Source organism: Lontra canadensis, unplaced genomic scaffold, assembly GCF_010015895.1.
Source record: "Lontra canadensis isolate GAN:19392208 unplaced genomic scaffold, GSC_riverotter_1.0 scaffold45, whole genome shotgun sequence".
Classification (NCBI taxonomy): domain Eukaryota; kingdom Metazoa; phylum Chordata; class Mammalia; order Carnivora; family Mustelidae; genus Lontra; species Lontra canadensis.
In genome coordinates this window covers 8,194,882-8,217,057 of record NW_022631039.1, presented here as the reverse complement: position 1 = coordinate 8,217,057, position 22,176 = coordinate 8,194,882, and the positions used below count along the sequence as shown (strand labels likewise).

Below are 22,176 nucleotides of genomic sequence, written 5' to 3'. Positions count from 1 at the left end.
GTCCACGAGGCATTGGTGGAAAGAGTCCTGGTCAAGGCCTGAGCACAGCTGGATGACCTTCAACAACTCATGGCCTTCTCTGGGCACCTACGTCTCTATGGTGACAGGAGGACTTGATTTCTACCTCTTTTGGGTCTGGGCACCCCAGGAACACATCACAGACACAAACTTCTAAGTTTTACCCAGAATTTCACACAGGGGTGCTGGTCCCCAAGCCCTAGCGAGGACCCCCAGGAAAGTGCTCTGGAATAGAAGGGCTCAGGGGCCCCGTGTCGAGGCCTCCCTTAGGAAACCTCAGCTCCTACCCAAATTGGGAGAGAAACTCAGAGCTGCTGGGGCGCACTAGTGCCCCAGACCCCGCCCCATTCTTGCCACCGAGACCCGAAGGAAGACGCAGCGCAGCCAGGCTCACCTGAGCTCAGGTCCGCTGAGGCTTAGGCACCGCCTCCCACCTGAGGCCCCGCCCACCTCAGCCCCAGCCTCAGGCCCCGCCCAAGCCCAGCCCCGGGACTGGCCCCCGGCTCCGCCCACCCCTGCCTCAGGGTCCCGTCTCCAGCACCGGTTGCCGCCCCAACTCCGCTCCTAGCTGGGGGCCCATTCTCGCGGGCTTCTGCCTGATCCTCGCTGCGTGATCCTCCCTGGGTCACGGTCCCTTTGAAACTTGAGGCTTCCAGACTCCTGTGGCTCCCGGGGCTCTGCCCCGGCCCGCAGACTTTGCCCCGGCGTCCACCGCGGGATCACCAAGGGACGTAGGTGTAGCCCTCTCCTCGCCTCCCCCCAACCCCCCCGTCCCCACTCCCGCCACCCCACCCCCGGCCCAAGGAGGCCAAACTTTCTTTTCTTAAAACATTTTTACTCCTTTCAACCCAGAAACATCACAATCTAAGCGGACGAGAAGGGAGGGGTAGAGACGAGGGCTTGGGGGGTGGGGGTTTTGATCTGCGCCCGCGGAGGCCGAGCGGGGAAACCCTCTCCCCGCCTTTGGCGTCCCCTACCCCACCTCGGCGGGCGGCGGGCGGCGGGCGGACGTGTGGGTGTTGAGGGGGCGCCCTCAGGGGCACTTCCGCTCCACACACTGCTTCCCTCCCTCCTCATATTCCTGCTTGGAGATCCACATCTGCTGGAAAGTGCCCTGGGAAGGGGAGGGGGGGACGACAGAGGCCATCAAGACGTCCCTGGAGGAAGGGGGGGTCGCGCCCTCCCACTTTCCACCCGTGCAGGCCCAGCCCCTTGGAAACCCTTCTCCTGCGCTCGGACCCCGGCCTTTCCACCCGCAGGGACCTCCCCAAGCCTCCCGGCCTTCCTTCAAATTCAGAGGGTGAATACCCCCGCTCACATTGCTCAGTCATGACGTTCTTTCATTCATTCAACAAGTATTTATTGCACATCTGTCTGCCCTGGGCCCTGCGCTGGGCTAGCGCTGGGTAGTGGAGCTTACAGCCTCAGGCCAACCAGCCTCCCCGCCCCCCCAGTTCCTCCTGTACCTGTCACTCCATCAAGCCTTACAAACTTGTCCAGTCTCCCACATTCCCAAGAAGAATCTTTCCTCCGCCCTCACTGGAGTTGTCTTTATTCTACATGCCAGGCCCCACGTTGAACCTTGCCCCTTGAGGGTCTCTTGTGCTGGGCATCTCGGACTGTCCCTTCTTTGATGGTTGCTTCATCTCTTCCTGAAAGCTGGTGCCTGGGTCCCTGGTACTGTCCCTCTTTCTCTCCTGGGCTCACAGTCCAAGCCATCCTGAACCAGCTCATCCACTCCTAGGACTTCTGCTCAGGCACTAAAACTCCATCTCTCCCTCAGCCTCCCGTTGCTGAACCCGAATACTAGACCCAAATACTCAGCTGTCTTTGGACACTTCCTTCTGAGTCCCTCAGGACTGCAAACTCAGCATGTGCACCACTGAGCTCCCCTAGGCCTGACCCAGACCTGCTCCGGTGGTCTCTCTCACCTTCTACACTAGCGCTGGCCAATACAGTGGTCACGGAGCACCTGAAAGGTGGCTAGTCGGAATTGAGATGTGCTCTACAGTTACAAAATACATTACGGATACTGAAGACTAAGTCCAGGAAAGAGAATGTAAAAAATCTCATTTTTAGGGGCGCCTGGGTGGCTCAGTGGGTTAAAGCCTCTGCCTTCGGCTCAGGTCATGATCTCAGGGTCCTGGGATCAAGCCCCGCATTGGGCTCTCCGCTCAGCGGGGAGCCTGCTTCCCCCTCTCTCTCTGCCTGCCTCTCTGCCTACTTGTGATCTCTGTCCGTCAAATAAATAAATAAAATATTTTTAAAAAACTCATTTTTATATTGATCACATATTGAAATGATAACATTTTGGATATAAATAAGGTGCATTTTTTTTAAGATTTTTTTTTTAAAGGAGGGACATCTGGCTGACTCTGTTTTTAAGTAATCTCTATACCCAATATGGGTCTCGAACTCACAATCCCTAGATAAAGATTCGCATTTCTACTAATTGAGCCAGGCAGGCGTCCCAAACAAAGTATATTCTCTAAACTTAATTTCTCCTGCTTCTTGGGGCTCTTTTAAAATACGGCTACTAGAAAATTTGAAGTTGGATGTGTGGCTTGCGTTACATTCCTGTTGGACACAGCTGCCAGGAGCTAGCACCCTGGGTGTCATTCTGGACTCCTTCCCTCTATCTCCTTGATCCAAATGCTGCCCTCATCCCGTCCGTTGGACCTGTGATGAGCTCCAGGTTCCACAGCCTGACACGCACTCCTCTGTCAAGCCCCCGTCACAGTGGAGACCACAGCAGCCCTCTTCAAGCCGCTCTCCACTCGGCTGCCCCAGTGAGCTTCCTGACCTCCGGTCCGACGGCGTCTGCCCATCGCCTAGGTCTTGCCTGCCTCTTTCCATAGCCCAGGCACCGTCTCTCCCTCTTTGCCTCGAGAGTTCTTAGTCTTCCATCTCAGCCTGAATGCTCCTTAGGAGGCCCTTTGTGACCCTTGAACTAGATCAGGTCCCCCCTTGTAGGAACACCCCCACACTTTGTTTAATGGCCTGCCCCTGGAGCGGGGACTAGGTCGGGCACGCAGGTGGGGCCACCGGAACTGTATGGCTGACAGGTTCCCAGCCCCCAGCTGACTTTGCACTGTCAGCTTCCTGTATTTCTTTTCTTCTTTTTTTAAAGATTTTATTATTTATTTATATATTATCTCTGCTGAGCAGAGATCCCAATGTGGGGCTCGATCCCAGGACCCTGAGACCATGACCTGAGCCGAAGGCAGAGGCTTAACCCACTGAGCCACCCAGGCGCCCCAGCTTCCTGTTTTCTGACCCTTGTCTGTCTCCCTGGGGGCCTCCCCTCTAAGAGATGTCCTTCCCGCTCTGTCATGGCCCCGCTGTCTTCTCGGTGTGACTGACACCGTGAGTTGAAGTTTTCACCTCCAGCTCCCCGCTCAGTGTCTTGCCTGAGCCCAACAGCAGGCCCAGACAGAACTCCCCACCTACTGCCCCAGAACCAGCCTGCCTGTCTCCCTCTCTCTGCCTCTTACCCACCACCCCCGTCCCTCACTGCCACTCACTCTGTGACTCCTGGATAATGGAAGGAGCATCCTCTCAAGGTCCCCCCTTGTCCAGCTCACACCCTGATCTCCATAGACTCATGCCTGACGTAGTCTTCCCAAACACGACTAGGACTGTCACACTCCTTCCTCTCCCCAAACCTTCAGTGTCTCCCCTCTGCTTAGCACAGTGGGAGCCTCAGCACAGTCTCAACCCCCACCAGTCTCTCCAGCTTCCTGTCCTCCCTGATTTGTCCTGATGGCAGAGTCACCCTTCTGGGAGCACTAACTTCTCTTTCTCAAAAATAAATATTTGTTGGGGCGCCTGGGTGGCTCAGTGGATTAAAGCCTCTGCCTTCAGCTCAGGCCCTGATCCCAGGGTCCTGGGATCGAGCCCCGCCTCGGGCTCTCTGCTCAGCGGGGAGCCTGCTTCCCCCTCTCTCTCTCTGCCTGCCTCTCTGCCTACTCGTGATCTCTGTCTGTCAAATAAACAAAATCTTTAAATAAATAAATATTTGTTGAATGAACGAATAAGGAGGCAAGGGGATGGGGCCATGTGGGTCTGCCCCTTTCCCACAGCCAGGGCCCCTTCCCTCTCACCAGTGAGGCCAAAATGGAGCCCCCGATCCAGGGGCTGAACTTGCGCTCCATGGTGCTGTTGCTGGCGATGAGTTTCAGCCGCATGCTCTGGGGGGAAAGAGGGGCTGGGGGAAGCAGACACCTGGGTTCCGGGAAGGGACAGGGCTGGAAGTGGGGAAGTCTGGGAAGCCACAGGGGGAGGGGTCTGCTCTGGTGGCCAGAAGCCTTGCTATTGGGGAAGGAGGAAGGACGGGGTCCTGAAGAGCTAAGCCAGGACCCTGGTCAGGGTGGTCCCCTACCGGCGGGGTCTTCTGGGAAAGCTCTCGATTGAGCCTGTCCGTGAAGCCCTGGAGCAGCGTGTTCCCGCCAGTGACAATGACACTACCATACAGGCCCTGGGAGCAGAGAGGAGAGAGCCTTCAGGGCCCAGCCCCTGCCAGTCTCCCCGCGGTTCCCGGGCCCCTCTGCCCAGACACAGACTCGGGCCTCACCGGGCGGATGTCGATGTCACACATGCCGATGCTGGTGGTCACCACGTGGCCCACACCCAGCATGGTGTTCCCCGACAGGCCCTGCCGAGAAAGGTGACCTGGGGTTTGGAGCCTCTGCCCTCTCTCCCCAGACCCCAGGGATCCTTCCCAGCACCCCCGCCCACAACACGCCGGCCTCTGGGGAATCCAATCAGCCTCTAACCAATACCTCCCCTGGGGGCCAACCTTGACATTGGAGGGATCAAACAGGCCCTCTGGAATGCGGAGCCGCTCCGCACCGTAGTCTGTGTTGTAGCCGTTGGGCATCTCGTAGTGCACTGTGGGCATCTGTGCAGCCACCCTGACCAGGAAAGAGAGAGACTCTGCCTGGGGGTGCTCACAGAGGACCAGGGGCACCCCAAGAGTCCCAGACCTGCCCTCTTGCCCACCCCTGGGCCGGGGGTACCACTTACTGCTCGTCATAGGGAGAGTCTGAGACCTGCAGCACAGAGGCCTGGAAGTCCTGAATCACCTCCTGAGGACCCAGGGAGCTGGTCAGGGCCCGGGCTCCCTCCGCAGCATCCCCAAACTGTCCACCTGCCAGGCCTCCCTGTCCCTTCCCCTCTACTCATGGCAGGGGACTAGGAGCTGGGGAGGGCCTGGGGCTGTTTCGGGGGACTCTCTCCTCACGTTGCACATGTAGTTATGCCAGGACTTGGAAACCTGGGGTAGCTTCTCCTTCTTCTTCCAGTTTGGAGGGGCGCCCTCCCGTACGGGTTCCTGTGGGGACACAAAGCCTCTGAGCACCCTTCCTCCGCTCCACCCCTGTCCAGCCCACCCCGACCACACCTGTGCTGCTGCCGCTAACAGGCACTGGGTTCTTTGCTCTGTTGCCTACAAAAGGGGTCTCTCCTCCTTCCCTGTCAAAGGAGAGAGAACAGGGAGAGCCTGTCCCCATGCCCACCACTCATGCAGCAGGGACAGCTGATCTGAAAGGCCCCAGCCAGAGAAAGCTGAGGGCGCAGGGAATACAGTGGGAGACCAGAACCTTAAAGAAGCAGCCTTTTCCTGAGCCATGTTCCATGTGGGGGTCCAGGGTGAACCCCCGTAGGCAGTGTCTCAGCACTCCCAGCAGCCCTGTATGCTGTTAATGCCACTTCGCAGGGGAAGAAACCAAGGTATGGGGAGCTTTGTTCTCCTGCTCTGGGTGGCACAGCGCTCACGTGGCAAAGGCAGACTTTGAACCTGGGTCTATCCCGCTTGCCCTCATACATCCTGCTACCAGCAGGCTGTATGACCTTGGCCACATCCTTCAGCCTGTCCGATCTCCGATGCCTCGGTTATAAATTAAGGAACTGGACCCAGGGTCCTCTGGGGACCCTGCTGCTCCCTGCTCTGGTATCTAGTGGGTCAGTGCGTCAACAGTCACAGGGTGAGTGCCCAAGACTCCCCGGAGACCCCACCTTTGCTGCAATCATGTAAGGTGGGATGATGTCGATGGCCATTTCCTGGAAGAGCTCCCGGCACTGCATGGAGATGAAGTCCCCTGCCAGGGGTGACTTGACGATGCCTGGAAAGGGAGGGGGTGTTAGGGGTTGGATCCCCTCCCCGCCAACCAAAGCATCCCTGACCCTGTCGAGGCCCCCACCTTGTTGCAGGACATAGCCATCATGTACTGGGATGGCTGTGGTGTGGGTGGCCCCACTGTCCAGCACCAGGCCTGTGGAACGTCCGTTTGCAAAGCTGGTGTGGGATGGGTAGGTCAAAGAGATAGCAGCAGCAAGTGAGGGGACTGGAGCTCAGGTATGGCCTGGTCACTCACTGCTTTCCTGGTCCAGCCCATCCACAGTCTGCAAATCTCTCATTCTGGCTTATGACCCATCACTGGAGAAAGGTTCCTGAGACCCCTGTCTCTTCTTCCCTGTCTGAATTACAACTTCTTCCTCTTTCTCCTTCCTTCTGCCCTCCCAGTTTCTCTTTAGTCTTTGTTCAGTGCTCTGTGGGCACCTTGAGATGAGGGGCCCTATTGCCCCAGCGCCTAGCACAGGGGCCAGTGCAAGGCAGAGACTTTAAAAAATGAATGCTGATTGGCTGTTTGTGGAGGAAACTCCTCAATGTTAGATATTTCTCCCTGTTCTCTCCAGTCCCAGCCCCTGCTGTCAATGTGGTCCCACTCTCCCCCACCCCCACTCCCCATCCCAGTTCAGCCTGATCCAAGGAATAGGAAAGAGCTGCTGATCTGGCCACCCCAGGGTCAAAGGCACTTAGCCCACAGGGGTCCTTCTGCACTAATGGGGTACAAGGTGGGTGTCTGCCCCTCCAGGATACTATCTCCACAGAATCAGGTCCAGCCTCCTGCTCCACACACCGCAATCCCCACCCTGGCCCTCCACCCAGCCAGAGCAGCTCCTGCCAGAGGATACGCGGTGAGCACAGCCGTCTTGCATAAGAAAAAGGCAGGAATGTTGTACTGCTCGAACATCAGCTCTGTCAGCTTCTCCCGCTTGGCCCGTGTGTTCCACTGGGGAGAAAGTGCAGGAAGGGAGGCTTCAAAAAGGGAGAGGCACAGAAACGCGTGCACGCGCGCGCGCGCGCACACACACACACACACACACACACACACACAAACTTGGACTGGGGACAGAGATCAAGTCTCTTGATCCACACAGACCTTCAGAGTGTGAGAGCTATGAAGAATTTCAAAGGTTACAAACCAAACCCAGCTGAAAAAATAAAAACTCAGGGAGAGTGACTTGACCAAGTTCACATACAAAGCCCTTGGTAGAGCTTGATAGAGTCATAGTCCCTTGACTTCTGGCCACCGTTCATTATTGTACCATATATACTTTGACTCCTTTCAGCCTACAGTTTATCCCTCTCTTCCTCACTTTCAGCATCTCAGAGGCAAGAAAGCGGAGAAGAGGATTTCTGGTAGGAATTGTGGGTTGAATTAAAACATCCAATGTTATCCTCTTCCAAGATCCCAGCAAAAGGGGTAATTTAGGGGCACCTGCGTGGCTCATTCAGTTAAGCGTTTGCCTTCAGCTCAGGTCATGATCTCAGAGTCCTGGGATGGAGCCCTGCATCAGGTTCCCTGCTCAGCAGGAAGTCTGCCTCTCCCTCTGCCTTTCCCCCTGCTCGTGCTTTCTCTCTCTCTGTCTCTCTCTCAAATAAATAAATAAAATTTTAAAAAGGGGGTGCAATTTAAAAAGATATAAACCCATGGCACCTGGCTGGCTCAGTTGGTAGAGTACGCAACTCTTGATCTTGGAGTCATGAGTTCAAGCCCTACATTGGGCATAGAGGTTACTTTTTAAAACAGGGGGGCGGGGTGCCAGGGTTGTGCAGTTGGTTAAGTGTCTGACTCTTGGTTTCAGCTCAGTTCATGATCTCATGGTTGTGAGATCAAGCCCCTCATCAGGCTGCGTACTCAGCACAGAGTCTGCTCAAGATTCTCTCTCCCTCTCCCTCTGCCCTTCCTGTTTGTGCTCTCTCTCTCTCTCTCTCTCTCTAAAATAAATTAGGAAATCTTAAAAAAAAAAAAAAAAAAGGACACAAGGCCACAGAAGCTAACCAGCACATGAGAAGATGCTCAACATTGTTAGTCATTAGGGATATGAAATTTGAAAGCACAATGAGATACCACTTCATACCCACTACAGTGTTGATAATAATTAAGGAAAAAAGAAGGACATAGAAACACTGAAACCCTTGTACATTGCTGTGGGAAGGTGAAATTGTTCAGCCACTATGGAAAACAATCAATTTCTCAAAAAGTTAAACACAGAATTACCATATGACCCAGCAATTCCACTCCTAGTTATATAACCAAAATAACTGAAAACAGGTACTGAAATAAATCCACATACACAACTATTCAAAACAGCACTATCCACAATAGCCACAGATGGAAACAACCCAAAAATCCATGAGTGGATAAATTAGAAAAACAAATTGTGGTACAGCCATACAATGCAATGCTACTCAGCCATGAAAAAGAATAAAATGCTGAATAAATGCTACAGCATGGATGAACCTTGAAAATATTATGCTAGTGACAGAATACAGACATGAGAAGTCACATATTGAATGATTCCATTTATAAGAAAGATCCAGAATAGATACAGTCATTGAGACACAAACCAGACTGATGGTTGCCAAGGGGAAGGAGAGTAGAGAGAAACTGGTTAATGAAAATGTACTTTCTGGGGCACCTGGGTGGCTCAGTGGGTTAAGCCTCTGCCTTCGGCTCGGGTCATAATCTCAGGATCCTGCGATCGAGCCCCGCATCAGCTCTCTGCTCAGCTGGGAGCCTGTTTCCCCTTCTCTCTCTGCCTGCCTCTCTGCCTACTTGTGATCTCTCTCTCTTTCAAATAAATAAATAAAATCTTTAAAAAAAAAAGAAAATGTACTTTCTTTTGGGGTGGTGAAAATGTTGGGGAACTAGATAAAGATGATGGCTACACAACATTGTGAATGTGTTACATGCCACTGAATTGTTAACATTAAAAAAGTTAATTTTCTGTTGTGTGAATTTTACCTCAAAAAAGAGAGAGAAGAGGAGATAGAGAGACACCCTCAAGGTTTGGGAATAATAAGGAAGGAAAAAACAGCAACATAGTTTTGAAGGTTGGAAATCAGATAGTTAAGTGGTAACTGACAACAAATTCAAGAACACGGATTCCTAAGCTGATAGTGGAAAAAGCCAGGAACAACCTGTGTCAAATTGTAGAATCCTCAGAGGGTTCAGGAATTGGTAGTTTCGAGTACTTGTGGCAGTTAAGGTCAAGGGCAAGCTAAAATAAGATGGTTTAAAGCCATTCAAGTGACAGCTCCCAAAACTCTCTCCCCAGTTCCATGTCACTAGGATAGTACCCACCCCAACCTCTGCAGAAGACTGGAAGTTTATTCCCTAGAGTAAAACTGAGGGTCTCTGTCCTGGTGAGACACTTGACACAGTCAGGAGTGAAGACATTATACTTAAAGGAGGAGAAGTAAGTGATTCCATGCATATTAAATGGTGATAACCTTAGCCCTATTCCCACTTGGCTCCCAGAAAGGGGATGGCCAGTCCTGTCTGTAGAGTACAAGTCTTCCCCATGGGTTACATCAGAGATCTAAAGACGCCAATTATCAGAGGCTTCCTAACAATCATCCCAGGCAAGTCATCCTGTAGCAACATCCTTTATCATGACAGTCAACGAGTGCCCCATACCACAGAGCCTCCAACCAGTGTTTCAGTCCACCACTTGCAAACATAAGCACACAACCAAGGATTTCTCAGAAATCTGAGAAAAGTCTCACAAGTGAGATAGAGACCTCCCAAAAAGGGCAGGGGGAAAAAGCAATTTGGAAGAACAGAGATCATGCAGGGAAATGAAAACTTCCCAAAACAGAAACAAAACTAATATTATTCTGAGAAAACACATGATACTGCACCCATGAAGGAAGGACTGGAAGTCCTAAAAAGTAATATTCGTGGAACAAAAAGAGCTCTTGGAAATTGAAAATACAGGAGGAGAGATGAAAAAAATCAATAGAAGGGCTGAAAACAAAGTTGAGGGAATATCTTGGTAATTAGAGGAAAAGAGAAAAGGAAGGAAAACAAAAGAAAAAAAGATAAGGAAATGAGAGGACCAGTTCAAGAGGTGCAAAATCCAAATGATATTTTCCAAAAGACAGAACAGAGAATATTGAGAGAAATATATCACCAAGGGGTGCCTGGGTGGCTCAGTTGTTAAGTGTCTGCCTTTGGCTCGGGTCATGATCCCAGGGTCCTGGGATCAAGCCCCACATTGGGCTCCCTGCTCAGTGGGAAGTCTGCTTCTCCCTCTTCTGTTTCTGCTCTGTTTAATGCTCTCGCTGTCTCTGTCTAATAAATAAATAAAATATTTTTAAAAAGAAATATATCATCAAATAAATAATTAAAACTACTTAATTGAATAATTACTGACTTACTTTTTTCACAGAATTGAAAGACATAGGTTTTCAGATTGAAGGGACATATTGAGTTTTTAGAGCAATAGACGAAAATTAAACAATACAATATGGAGAAATTATACAACACTGAAGACAAAGTGAAAATTCTACAAACTTTCACAAAGAAAAACATTACACCAAAAGATCAGGAATTAGATAGCTCTGCCCTCTTTTTTTTGTTGTTGTTTTGTTTTACTTAGTAAATTTAAAAAATTTTATAAACAAATAATGTATTTTTATCCTCAGGGGTACAGGTCTGTGAATCGCCAGGGCTCTGCCTTCTTGACGGCAACAATAGGTGCTAGAAGCACCTTCAAGATTTTAAAGAAAAATGATTTCCAATCTGGAATGTTATACCTAGCTAAGCTATCAATCACGGTCAGACATGCAAGGTCTTAAAAATTTTACTTCTCATGACCTTTCTAAGGCAGTTACTAGAGGATGTGCTCCAGGAAAAGGGAGTACATCAAGAAAAGGAGTAATGAGATACAAGAAATAGGACCTCTAGCATAGGAGAGAGGTGAAGGGATGCTTTAAGAAGGTGAAGAGAGATGACAGGATGAGAGCTATGTCCTTTGTGTAGAAGGGAACAAGTCCAAGGTGGAGCAAATCAGTGGGTCTTTGGAGAGACTCCTTCAAGAAGATGAAATTGATAGAATATCTAATGGAGGGGTGCCTCCATTTTTTTTAAATCTTATTTTTTTTAAGATTTTATTTATTTATTTGACAGACAGAGATCACAAGTAGGCACAGAGGCAGACAGAGAGAGAGGGGGAAGCAGGCTCCCCGCTGAGCAGAGAGCCCGATGTGGGACTCAATCCCAGGACCCTGAGATCATGACCTGTGCTGAAGGCAGAGGCCTAACCCACTGAGCCACCCATGCGCCCCAAATAAATAAATTCTTTTTTTAAAAGATTTTATTTATTTATTTGAGAGAGAGACAGTGAGAGAGAGCATGAGCGAGGAGAAGGTCAGAGAGAGAAGCAGACTCCCCGTGGAGCTGGGAGCCCGATGCGGGACTCGATCCTGGGACTCCAGGATCATGACCTGAGCCGAAGGCAGTCGTCCAACCAACTGAGCCACCCAGGTGTCCCCCAAATAAATAAATTCGTTAAAAAAAAAGAGTAACTAATGGAGTTAATGTTTTGAGAAAGGATATAGATAATATAAACAGATAAGTAATAAGCAGATGTATAATTTAGGGTCATATTATTAAATAAATAGAAGGTTAAGCAAAATAAAAACCAGTACAATATTCAGTTCTAGGAAAAACAGCTGTGCAGGAAAGAGAAGTGACAGTAGTTTATTGCCCATCCCAGACCTGATTAGCATACATAACCATAACTGTGTAAATACAGAAAATGACTTTTTATAACTTTTAAAAAAGATTTTATTTATTTATTTGACAGAGAGATAGAGAGCACAAGTAAACAGAGTGGCAGGCAGAGGGAGAGAGAGAAGCAGGCTCTCTGCTAAGCAGCTGAGCCTGATGCGGGGCTCGATCCCAGGCCCCTGGAATCATGACCTGAGCCGAAGGCAGCCACTTAACTAACTGAGCTACCCAGATGCCCCAGAAAATGATTTTTTTTTTAAATTTAAAATAAAACCATATTTAAAGGTGGGGAATGAGGGCAGTGTGTGGTGTGAGCTGAAGGAAGAAAGAGTTCAAGGTTTCCTTCCTTCCTTCCTTCCTTCGAGAGCGTGCACATTCCCAAGGCAGGGGAGGGGCATAGGCGGGGAGAGAGAGAATGAATATCCCAAGCAGGATCCAGCTCAGCATGAAGCCCCAGGTGGGGCTCAATCTCAGGACCCTGAGATCATGACCTGAGCCAAAATCAAGAGTCCCAACATTCTACTGATTTTCTATGGTGGGAAACCAATGCCTGAAACTGTAAAATCCATAAGCAGCATTTTGAGTGTGATATTTAGAGATACGGAGTACATGATGAAACTTATCTAAAAGAAAAGCAGGTGCCTCTGGAAAAGGGGAATGTAAAGAAGGGGATATGAATGGTAGTTCTTTCCTTAACATAGTTTATAAAGCAAACTGATTATGTACATATATAACATTGGCAAAATTTTTAACTTAAAAGATCCAAAAAAGACTTTGGTGGGGGGAGGGGAGAAACAGCAGTAAAATAAGCCAGAATGCGCAAAATATATGAATGGATAAAACAGGAGGAGGGAGAGGGATAAAGACTAAAACCAGAAAGGAAAAAAGTGCTTGAAGGTGGTGGAGTTGGAAGAAAAGTCCGAAAAGTTAAGTGGAGTGATGATGGATGGCAGATGCCTTAAGGGTGGGGAAGAGAAGTGAATGGCAGAAAGGAGGCAGAGAGCCCCGGGGCAGGACTGGGGTTTGGGTAAGGCACTTACCGGGGCCTCGGACATGAGCACTGGGTGCAGGTTGGGCTCAGACTTGACGTGTTTACTGTAGGTATGATCCAGAATGGCACGGAAGCATTCCCAGTCTTCAACTGGGGCCAGGAGACCAGCATGGAGAGACGAGGGTGGGCCAGCAGGGGTCCAGGGACAGGAAGCAAGCAAGGAGGGAGGCCAAGTCCAGGGGAAGGGAAGTGAGATCAGTTCCAGCAGAAATCCCCCCTTCCTAGGTATCTGTCGGGCCCCTGGGCTGGGAACCAGGCAGCTGTGGGCAGCTGCCAGGTAGACTCCATGGGTGTGGGGTGATGTGTCCCGGGTTGTGGTGTGTGGGCTCCGGGTCTGTGGCGGGAGACGGTGGGTGGGGGCTCCTTACTCATGCCATTCTTGAGGGGCGACATGACCTCCGCTCCATCCCGAGGCACATGCAGGGCGTTGGTGTCGATGTGGAAGATCTTCCCTTTCTTCTCTTTCTCCCCCTCCAACTCCAGCCCGCCCCCCTCCTCCGCGGCCAGCAGCCCCACCGTGGTGGGGAAGTCAGCCTGGAGGGAATATGGGCAGGAAGAGGGATCAACCTCCTGCCCCTGTCCAGGCCCATAGCAAGGTCCTCAGCCCGCCCATGGGTTTATTCCCACATTCCCGCTCTCCAGAGCTTCTCTCTGGGTTGTGAGAACCCTGGGTCACTAGGAAGCATGGAGAGGAGTCTGGAGCCCCTAGGACTCGGGGATGGGGCTGAAAAGCTCACCTTGGGGCAGTCCTCTCCAGCGTACCCAGCGCGGACTGAGAAGGAGCCAATGTCAAAGACCAGCGCCCCCACCTCATCTGTGCAGGGAGACAGGTGTATGAGGGGACTTATTCCAAACTCTCCCCGCTATCCACCCCTCCCCCGGCCCAGGCCCCGGATAGCTCTGAGAGGAGGTCAGGGCAGAGACACAGTTTCGCCACCTTCAACGCTTGCCAGGGCAGGTGGGAGCTCGGCCTGGAGTCTGGGGTCCTGGGAGTGGGCTCAAGCCTACAGAGTCCCTTCTTGCCCGGTGGCCTTATTCAGGCCACTCTCTTTGCCGGGAAAGAAGGGGCCGGAGGAGGGGTGCGGGAGGAGGTGAGTTGGATGGTGGAGAGTGAGCCCAGTGCGCGCGAGCGACCTAACCCGGAGGACCAAGGTAGGAGTGGCGCAGGACCCAAACCCGTTCGAGCGCCGGGTGAGAGGCCCTGGGGTGCTCAGAGCTTAGGTCGCGCGGGTTCGGGGTGCAGGGCTGCCGGTGAGGCCGCGACAGGCTGGGGAGCGTGAAGCCCGAGGCTAGCTCACCTCCGCCGTAGACGCCCCCGCTCATAATGCCCTCTCAGCGTTGCTCACGGCCCGTGGGCGGCGGCGGGATCAGCACCGAGGCGGCCGGACAGCTCCCGGGATCCCGGGCGGGGCGGGGCGTGCGGTGGCCAATCAGGAGGCCGGATCCCCCGCCCCCAAAGGCTCCGCCGATTGGCTACAAGGCTAGACAATAACCTGACCGGGGGCTGCTGCTTTAAAGGGGCAGACACCGCAACTTTAAGATTTGGGAGAAGATAGCCAAGGACTTTGAGACTGACCCCAAGGGATAGCCAGGTAGAGAGCAGACGTACCAAAGAAATGGAAACCTTGTCCATCTGGACCAGGACGCCGCGGGATGACTGACGGGGCCCCTGCTCCCTTACTTTTGTAAATGGGGTGGAGGAGAGGGCACCATAGTCCTGGAGAGTTGTTCATTCTCCGGCTCCTGAGCAAGGTTCTGCCATTCTCAAGCCTGAATGAAGTCACAGGGCAAAGGAAGGAAAGGAAGAAGGGAAGAAGGAGAGGTACAGGACGGGGTGTGTCTCCATCTTCTCCCCGTTTCTTTCCACCCTTATCTTTCTAATGGCCCCTCTTTTCCTCTCCCATCCCAGGTGCGTGGGCCCTATACATACACGTGTACCCGTGCTCAGCTAACCCATCTTTAGCTTCCTTCCCTCATTATTTCTCCCCAGCTCTTTTCCTGGCCTGCTACCACCTCCACAGCAGTTTTAATAGCAAAGGGGAAGGCGCAGCTCCAACAGCCTGGCTTAGCTGAGAGACTCTTACGTGAGCATGTGTAGATGTGTGCCTGAATGTATGGGTTTATGCGTGTCAGGGTATGTGTGCATACGCATGTATGTGCGTGTATGTATATGCATGTGAATACGTTTGTTTTGAGGGCACTACCACCTACTTGCTGAGGGGGGGGGGGCACTAAGACCATGGATGGTGGGTTTCAGCACCCCCTCCCAAAAGACCATAGATGGCACAGGAAGAGGGTACCTTGTGACAGCCAATGCCCCAGCAGTTTCTCTGCTCACCAGATGCCCATTCTGGAAGAGGCTTCGCCAGCCCCTCCCCCACAAAGGACAGATGGTTTAAGATGGCTCATTGATTACCCATTGGCAACAATGGCATTTCACATGCCCAAAGCTGGCTGGGAGTCCAGGCCTGGCACCTCAGACTGGAGGTGTCCGGACTTAAGTGGGAGAGGTGAGCTGTAGGGGAGAAAGCTGACTCTATTGGGAAACTGAAATATTCCTGAGAGACTTAGTTATTGGCCTCTATAAATGAGACCTGGATGACTGGATGAGCCCCTTGACCTCTCGGCAACTGCATTTCTTTATCGTCCACAATTATTATTATGATTATTATTGCTGAGGTGAGGCTTAGGGGGACAATGGAGTGGAAAGTGATTCTATTCGTGGCCTGCCCCTCTCATTTTGTTGACATTTAATGACATTGCTTCACTTCTCTGTCACCCATCCCTTAACCCAGTCGGGTCTCAGATTCAGAGACTGTCCCAAGTCAGGAGAAACCTCACTGATAATGGATCAAGCCCTGTCTTGGGTCTCACACCCAACTGGGGCAGAGCCTGAGCTATAACTCACAGCTCTGATCAGCCAGTTGAGACATGACCTTATTTCATAATACTTCTGTGTCCCAGTCCAAGCTTCACCATCCCTAGTTGAAGGATGGCTGGGACTGAGGACACAGTCTGATGCCAGAATCAAGTGTCTGGCTAAGAGCTGGGCATGAAGGACTGTTCAGTAAACACTGGTCCTGAGAATGTTCCTCGGGAGTTTTTGAGGCTTTACTACTATTATTCACAAGTTAGAAATCGGTAGTGTTGTAATGAGAACTGAATTTTCCTCTCATGGTTGGTGGAGAAACTACAGGTGGCTGACTACACCCCTGGACTTGATTTGCCTTCCAGTCAACTGTGGCCAATTTCCATGGGTCATTTTGTTGTACTATGATTCCGTTGCATTATTTATGTAGTTCAGGTAAAAATTACTAATACATTTCACCATCCACTCATTGATTCAGCAAACATCTTTGTGCAAGGCACAGGAGTACCAAGATGCATAAGATCTATCCCTGTTCTCAAGGGGTTTTGGTGCAATGGGGAGTTCAGACATGCATGAAAGTGGGGGGAAGTGAGGGCCTGGAGGAGGGAGGGGCTACCTGTCTCTGAGAGCCCAGGGAAGCTTCTAGAAGTGAAGTGTGAGCTGAATTGTGAAGGATGAATAGGGTTTCACTGGTGAACAAGGTGGGTCTTCCACACAGAGAATAGCATGTGCAAAGTTCTAGAGACATGAACATTTCTGGCATACATAGAGTCAGGAGCTCTGGCTTGAAGGAGGGTTGCAGATGAGCTGGTGGCAGAGACCAGAGTCAGAGGGAAATGAGACTGGAAAAGTGGACAGAGACCAACTCGTTCATACTTAAACTCTATTTTGATTTGGCAAACACATAACATCCAGTGCCTGGATGTAAAGCATTATAAGTGCTTTACAAATGTTAAGTAATTTAGCTCTTGTAATAACCCGACTATCATCCCCACTTTGCATGGGAAACAGGCATGGAGAGATCAAGTGATTGGCCCAAGGTCATTCAGCTAGTAAATGACAGAGCTGAGGTTTGAACTGTGGTGTGTGGAAAGTATTGATCCTGGGGAAAATGTTACCTTGCTTCTATTCATTTCACAAATGTTCTCTAGGGGCCTGATAGACACCAGGAATAACATGGCTCACATAAGTTGATGTGACTCTCCTAGGGTTTAATGTCTATGCTGGAAGATGGAGGGTTAAATAATTAATTCCACAAAATCATCTGGAAGTTCTCACATTCCAAGCCCACATTCAGGGTGGCCAAAGATGGACATCTGGTAATGAGGTGAAAGGTGGTGGGACCCGCACCCTAAGACCCCACACCTTGGAAGTGATTTGGCATCTTGTGATGGTCTATTCCTTGCTCGATGAGCTCTCCCCCAGTCCTCTGCCAGAAAAATCAACAGTCTTGGCTTCACAGGGAGCCCCTCCCTAGTGAAAGTGGTGAGTGCCCAGAAAAGGCCGCAATAGGAGTGGAGCCAGCATTGCAGTGGGGCACAAATAACAGTGTGGTCGGGTAGGCAAATTTTAAACTAAGCCTGTGAAAATGGAACTGAATTTTCCCAGCTGACAAAGAAGTCGTCTTGGAGTGGGGGTAGAAGGCGTTCTGGGAGGGGACAAGACCCAGCCTGTGTGTCATGAAGTTTGGCCCTTCTCATGGAATCAGTGGGCAACTACTGCATAGTATTTGGTTTTGTTTTTTTAAGATTTTATTTATTTATAATGACTGAGAGAGAGAGCATGAGAGGGGAGAAGGTCAGAGGGAGAAGCAGACTCTCACATGAAGCTGGGAGCCTGATGCGGGACTCGATCCTGGGACTCTGGGATCATGACCTGAGCTGAAGGCAGTTGCTTAACCAAATGAGCCATCCGGGCACCCTACTACATAGTTTTGAACAATGAAGTTATATGATTTAATTTGCATTTTAGAAAGGTGTATCTGGTAGCTATTTGGCAGATGAATAGAGAAGAACTAACTTAGAGGTCAGGATATAGGCTAGGACTGGGTAATAGTATTTGGCATATGGCGGAAGGGATGGATTTAAGCAATATACAAGAGGTAGGATGGACAAGATGTATCTACCAGTGACACAGATTGCTAGCCTTACATCAATGGCCGCCTCCCTTCTTTCTTTATTAATAGTGTTTTAGGTGGGTATATGGCTAGAGACTACATTTCCCAGCCTTCCTTGCAAATGGCCAACCTCTGAGCAGAAGTTAGGGTTGCCCTTAAACAGGAAAGAACTTATGCTTTCCACCCCACCCCCTTCCCAGTGGGTGAAATTCAGGTATGATTGTGGAAAGCTGCTTGGGCCATACTAGACACAGAGGTGGAAGCTAGGTGCTGAGGATGGCAGACACGCCCCCACAGTCCTGGAGGATCTATTTTAAAGTTGTCTCTTGGGGTGCCTAGGTGGCTCAGTTAGTTAAGCATATGCCTTTGGCTCAGGTCATGATCCCAGGGTCCTGGGATCCAGCCCTGTGTCCAGCTTCCTACTCAGCAAGGAATCTGCTTCTCCCTCTGCCCCTTCCCACCACTTATGGTCTCTCTCAAATAAATAAATAAAATCTATAAATAAATAAATTAAATTGTCTCTTAAGCTGTCGAATTTTGGGAACTCTTTGTTATAGCAGCTTGGCCTAGATTTTTTTTTTAAGATTTTAATTATTTATTTGACAGAGGGAGAGATCACAAGTAGGCAGAGAGGCAGGCAGAGAGGGAGGGGGAAGCAGGCTCCCCGCTGAGCAGAGAGCCTAATGTGGGGCTCCATCCCAGGACCCAAGACCATGACCTGAGCCAAAGGCAGAGGCTTAACCCACTGAGCCACCCAGGTGCTGCTGGCCTAGATCTTAACTAGCTGATCATCTCTGGATATGGGGAATGAGGGTGTGAGAAGCTCCTGAGTGGATGGTGATGCCATTAACTGGGCCAAGAGATTCAGAGACAGAGTAGTGTTGTGCAGGGTGGGATGGGGTAGAAGAGGATTAATTTAGTTTTGAATGTGTTGAAGGCGACATGTCTGTGACCAGTGGTGTATAGTAAATGGTTTAAAAATCAGCTCTTCTGGGGGCGCCTGGGTAGCTCAGTGGATTAAAGCCTCTGCCTTTGGCTCAGGTCATGATCTCAGGGTTCTGGGATCGAGCCTGCATAGGGCTCTCTGTTCAGCGGGGAGCCTGCTTCCCGCCCCCTCTCTCTGCCCGCCTCTCTGCCTACTTGTGATCTCTGTCTGTCAAATAAATAAATGAAATCTTAAAAAAAAAAATCAGCTCTTCCGGAAAGGGGAGCCCTGAGCTGAAGCCTTTGCCAATTTCCGTGGTGTAAATAAATACTCCCATCGTGACAATGAAAAGTTACTTCTATCCACATGACTTCACTGAACAAGGAGTTGGGAAGAGAGGTGCACACTGGGCTCTTGTGAGCCGGTGTGAACAGATACAGCTGATTGCAGCACACCACTGTCTGTGAGCAACCACGTGAAGATACTCAGGTTGCAGTTAGACACACACCAAATCTACACAGGGGGTGGGGAGGGTGGGGAAGAACTCTGGGCCTGAGATGGAGATTTGAGAGGTATAAGCAATTCAAGGACAGTCACAGTAATGAAGGAAGGCACCAGTGAGAAAAGGAGGCTGAGGCTGGGATCCTGAGAGAGACAGTGTTCACGGAGGCCTGGAGGAGGAGGGGAGGACCGAGGAGAAGCCTGAGAAAGGAGAGTCAGAGGAAGGAGGAAGTGGCCCATGCTGTGAGAGCCAGGTTCTCCACATGTGCTCCAGGGCTCCCGCTTTCTCAGAGAAACTGGTCACCCATTGGCCATTCCCCAACCCTTCTGTACCCTTCACCTCCCCCAGCCCCCATCCTTCCCATTATCATCTACAGAAGTTCCAGTAGCTCCTAACACAACGCAAATACCTTGACTTCGGATTCTCCTCTCACCATATGTAGCCCCACCTTTCCACTCCCACCCCTTCCAAGTCAAGATTCCCAGAGCTTTGGCCACTTTGGTTATCTCCACTGCCTCCTTTTTTATTTTATTTTTTTCTTTTTTACTTACCCTCAGCCCACTACAAGCAAAGCAGTCACTGCAAGCACTCTTGACGAAGTCACCAATGGCCTCCACGTTACTTAATCTCATAAACACTTCCCAGTCCAGTCTTGCTTCATCCCTCCGCAGCGTTGAACAGAGTTTGCCATTCCCTTTTTGGAACATTCTTTTCTTTAGGGTTCCAGAACTCCACATTCTCCTGATTTTCCTGTTAGCTCTCTGGCTTCTCCTTTGGCAGCCTGTTCTCCTCTGCCTGACCTCTAATGTTGGAGTTCCTCAGGACTTGGTCTTAGGCCATCTCGTCCTTTCCCTGAACCTCTTTATGACTTCATCTGCTCTAAAACGCCACTCATTCTCAAGGCTCGATTCCAACTCATATTATTCTGCTGAGCCCCAGACCTGCATAGACAGCCACCAAATATTCTTCTCTGCACTTCTCCTAGGCACTACAAACCTAACATGTCCCAACTTAAAACTTTTGATCTTCCTCCCCAAATGTGTCCCCTCTCAAATGTTCTGCTCTTAGCAAATGGCACTTCCAAGCCAGCAGTGCTAATTGTCATTTCATTGATCATCTACCATCTGTCTCCTCCATAGACTGTAACCTTGTGGTTGTATCCTCCAAGCCTAGGACGGTGCCTTATACATCACTGAGACTAAGCGAACGAACGTTTGCTGCGTGAGTTAAAACAAAGAAGCATATTAGCCAAAAGTGAGAGGAAAAGTGAAGCCAAAACTGAGAGGAAGCAATGTCAGATGCACTACAGAGATTAATAAAATTGGGTTCTGGTCCTAGGCTGCCAGTTTTCTAAGTGACTTTTGGAAAGTCACTTCGCCCATCTGTAGATTGACAGGAAATTGAAGTGAATTATCTATAAGGTCCCTTCCAAATTCTAATACCTAACTGACATCTATCATCTACGGCTAATATATCAACCCTAACTGACATCTATCATCTACTGCTAATATATCATTGAATTGGTGCGTGCACATAAAAGGGATTTGTGCATAACGAAGAATGTGACTTTGGTTTCTTTTCTTTTTTTTTTTAAGTTGGTTTTTTTTTTTTTTTTTTTGGACAGAGAGATCACAAGTAGGCAGAGAGGCAGGCAGAGAGAGGAAGGGAAGCAGGTTCCCCGCTGAGCAGAGAGGACGATACGATACGGGGCTCGGGGCTCGATCCCAGAACCCTGAGATCATGACCTGAGCTGAAGGCAGAGGCTTAACCCACTGAGCCACCCAGGCGCCCCTCTTATTTTCTTTAAAAGCAAAAAACAAAAAAGAAAAAACTGTGCTTTGAAAGCTTTTTGTAATGCCTTTAAGCTTTTGTAATGCCTGAGTTGAGACTACAAGAAGTTGTCTACTTTGGTACTTTCACTTTTAAATCGGATGAGGGCTCAGTGAAGGCTGGTCATTTGACTTGAACCTTCCAAAGCATTTTCACAATGTCACAATCTCCTAACAATCGAACGTGACTCGCAGGGCAGGCAGCAGTCAACACTCATTTTACAGATGTGGAAACTAAGGCCTATGCTTACATTCTCAATCCTTTACAGGGAGGGTCCACGAGAGCGTTCCTCAAGAGGCCAGGACTGACAATTACTGCACAATTAAGTCGCTAAAGCTGCCTTGGTTCCTATCTCAACTCTGCAGTCCTAGGAACCTGCTTCCACTACTATAAAATGGGGACAATGCTAGTCCTGAAATTCACAGCACTGTCGTGAGGATTAAATAAATATGGAACTCAGTACATATGAGGTATTGTTACAGGGTCACGCGCTCCAGTAGAGTTCTACAAAAGCCCACGCTGGGGGACTTCCCGGGCACGACACTTCTCACCGTTCCCAGGTTCAGGGGACCGCACCACTCCTCGGGGACTTTCAGAAGAGCAGCTCTCTACCTCAGCCGCCTCAGGGCCACGGGCCCAGTGCGGTGCGGGTCGGGATCTCACCCTCACTGTCCCAGCCCGTAGAGGGGCGTGGCCTCACCGGGGCAGGGGCGTGGCAACCAAGAACTGGGGCGTCAAGCTCCCCGGCCCAGTGTGGAGCCGCCCAGTCCGGGAGGGTGGGTCACGTGACCAGCGAGCGGTTTCCTCCCCACCCCCATGTCGGTACCACTTCCGTCAGTCCCGGGGGGGGGTGTCTTGCTCCTTTTCGGGAAGCAAAGCATTCGTTTTGGTCCTTTTTGCGTCGAACTAGTTTGGTGTAGTATCTTTGTTGTGACGGAATCAATCCTTGTCCCTTAAGGGGTCTTTTGCCTTCCGGCCTCCCCCCAACTAAGGAGTTGGTC

At 50.5% G+C, this 22,176-nt stretch overlaps 1 protein-coding gene across 3 annotated transcripts; it reads right to left on the bottom strand.

Moving 5' to 3' along the window:
• Positions 1-836: 836 nt before the first annotated feature.
• ACTL6B (actin like 6B) lies at positions 837-20,803 on the bottom strand. Of its 3 annotated transcripts, XM_032872553.1 has the most exons (15): positions 19,897-20,803; positions 14,615-14,703; positions 13,671-13,747; positions 13,302-13,467; positions 12,923-13,023; positions 6,994-7,091; positions 6,219-6,313; positions 6,034-6,140; positions 5,261-5,350; positions 5,044-5,105; positions 4,817-4,931; positions 4,592-4,672; positions 4,400-4,495; positions 4,122-4,208; positions 837-1,132 (listed from the first exon to the last, which is right to left on the bottom strand). In XM_032872553.1, exons 2-15 carry the CDS (start codon positions 14,664-14,666, stop codon positions 1,052-1,054), a joined length of 1,308 nt encoding a protein of 435 aa, XP_032728444.1. In that variant the 5' UTR covers positions 14,667-14,703; positions 19,897-20,803; the 3' UTR covers positions 837-1,051. The 3 variants fall into 3 exon arrangements, with proteins under 3 accessions (XP_032728444.1, XP_032728445.1, XP_032728446.1); XM_032872554.1 differs by lacking the exons at positions 14,615-14,703; positions 19,897-20,803 and adding an exon at positions 14,232-14,605; XM_032872555.1 differs by lacking the exons at positions 13,671-13,747; positions 14,615-14,703; positions 19,897-20,803 and adding an exon at positions 14,232-14,603.
• Between the last annotated feature and the right edge of the window lie 1,373 nt (positions 20,804-22,176).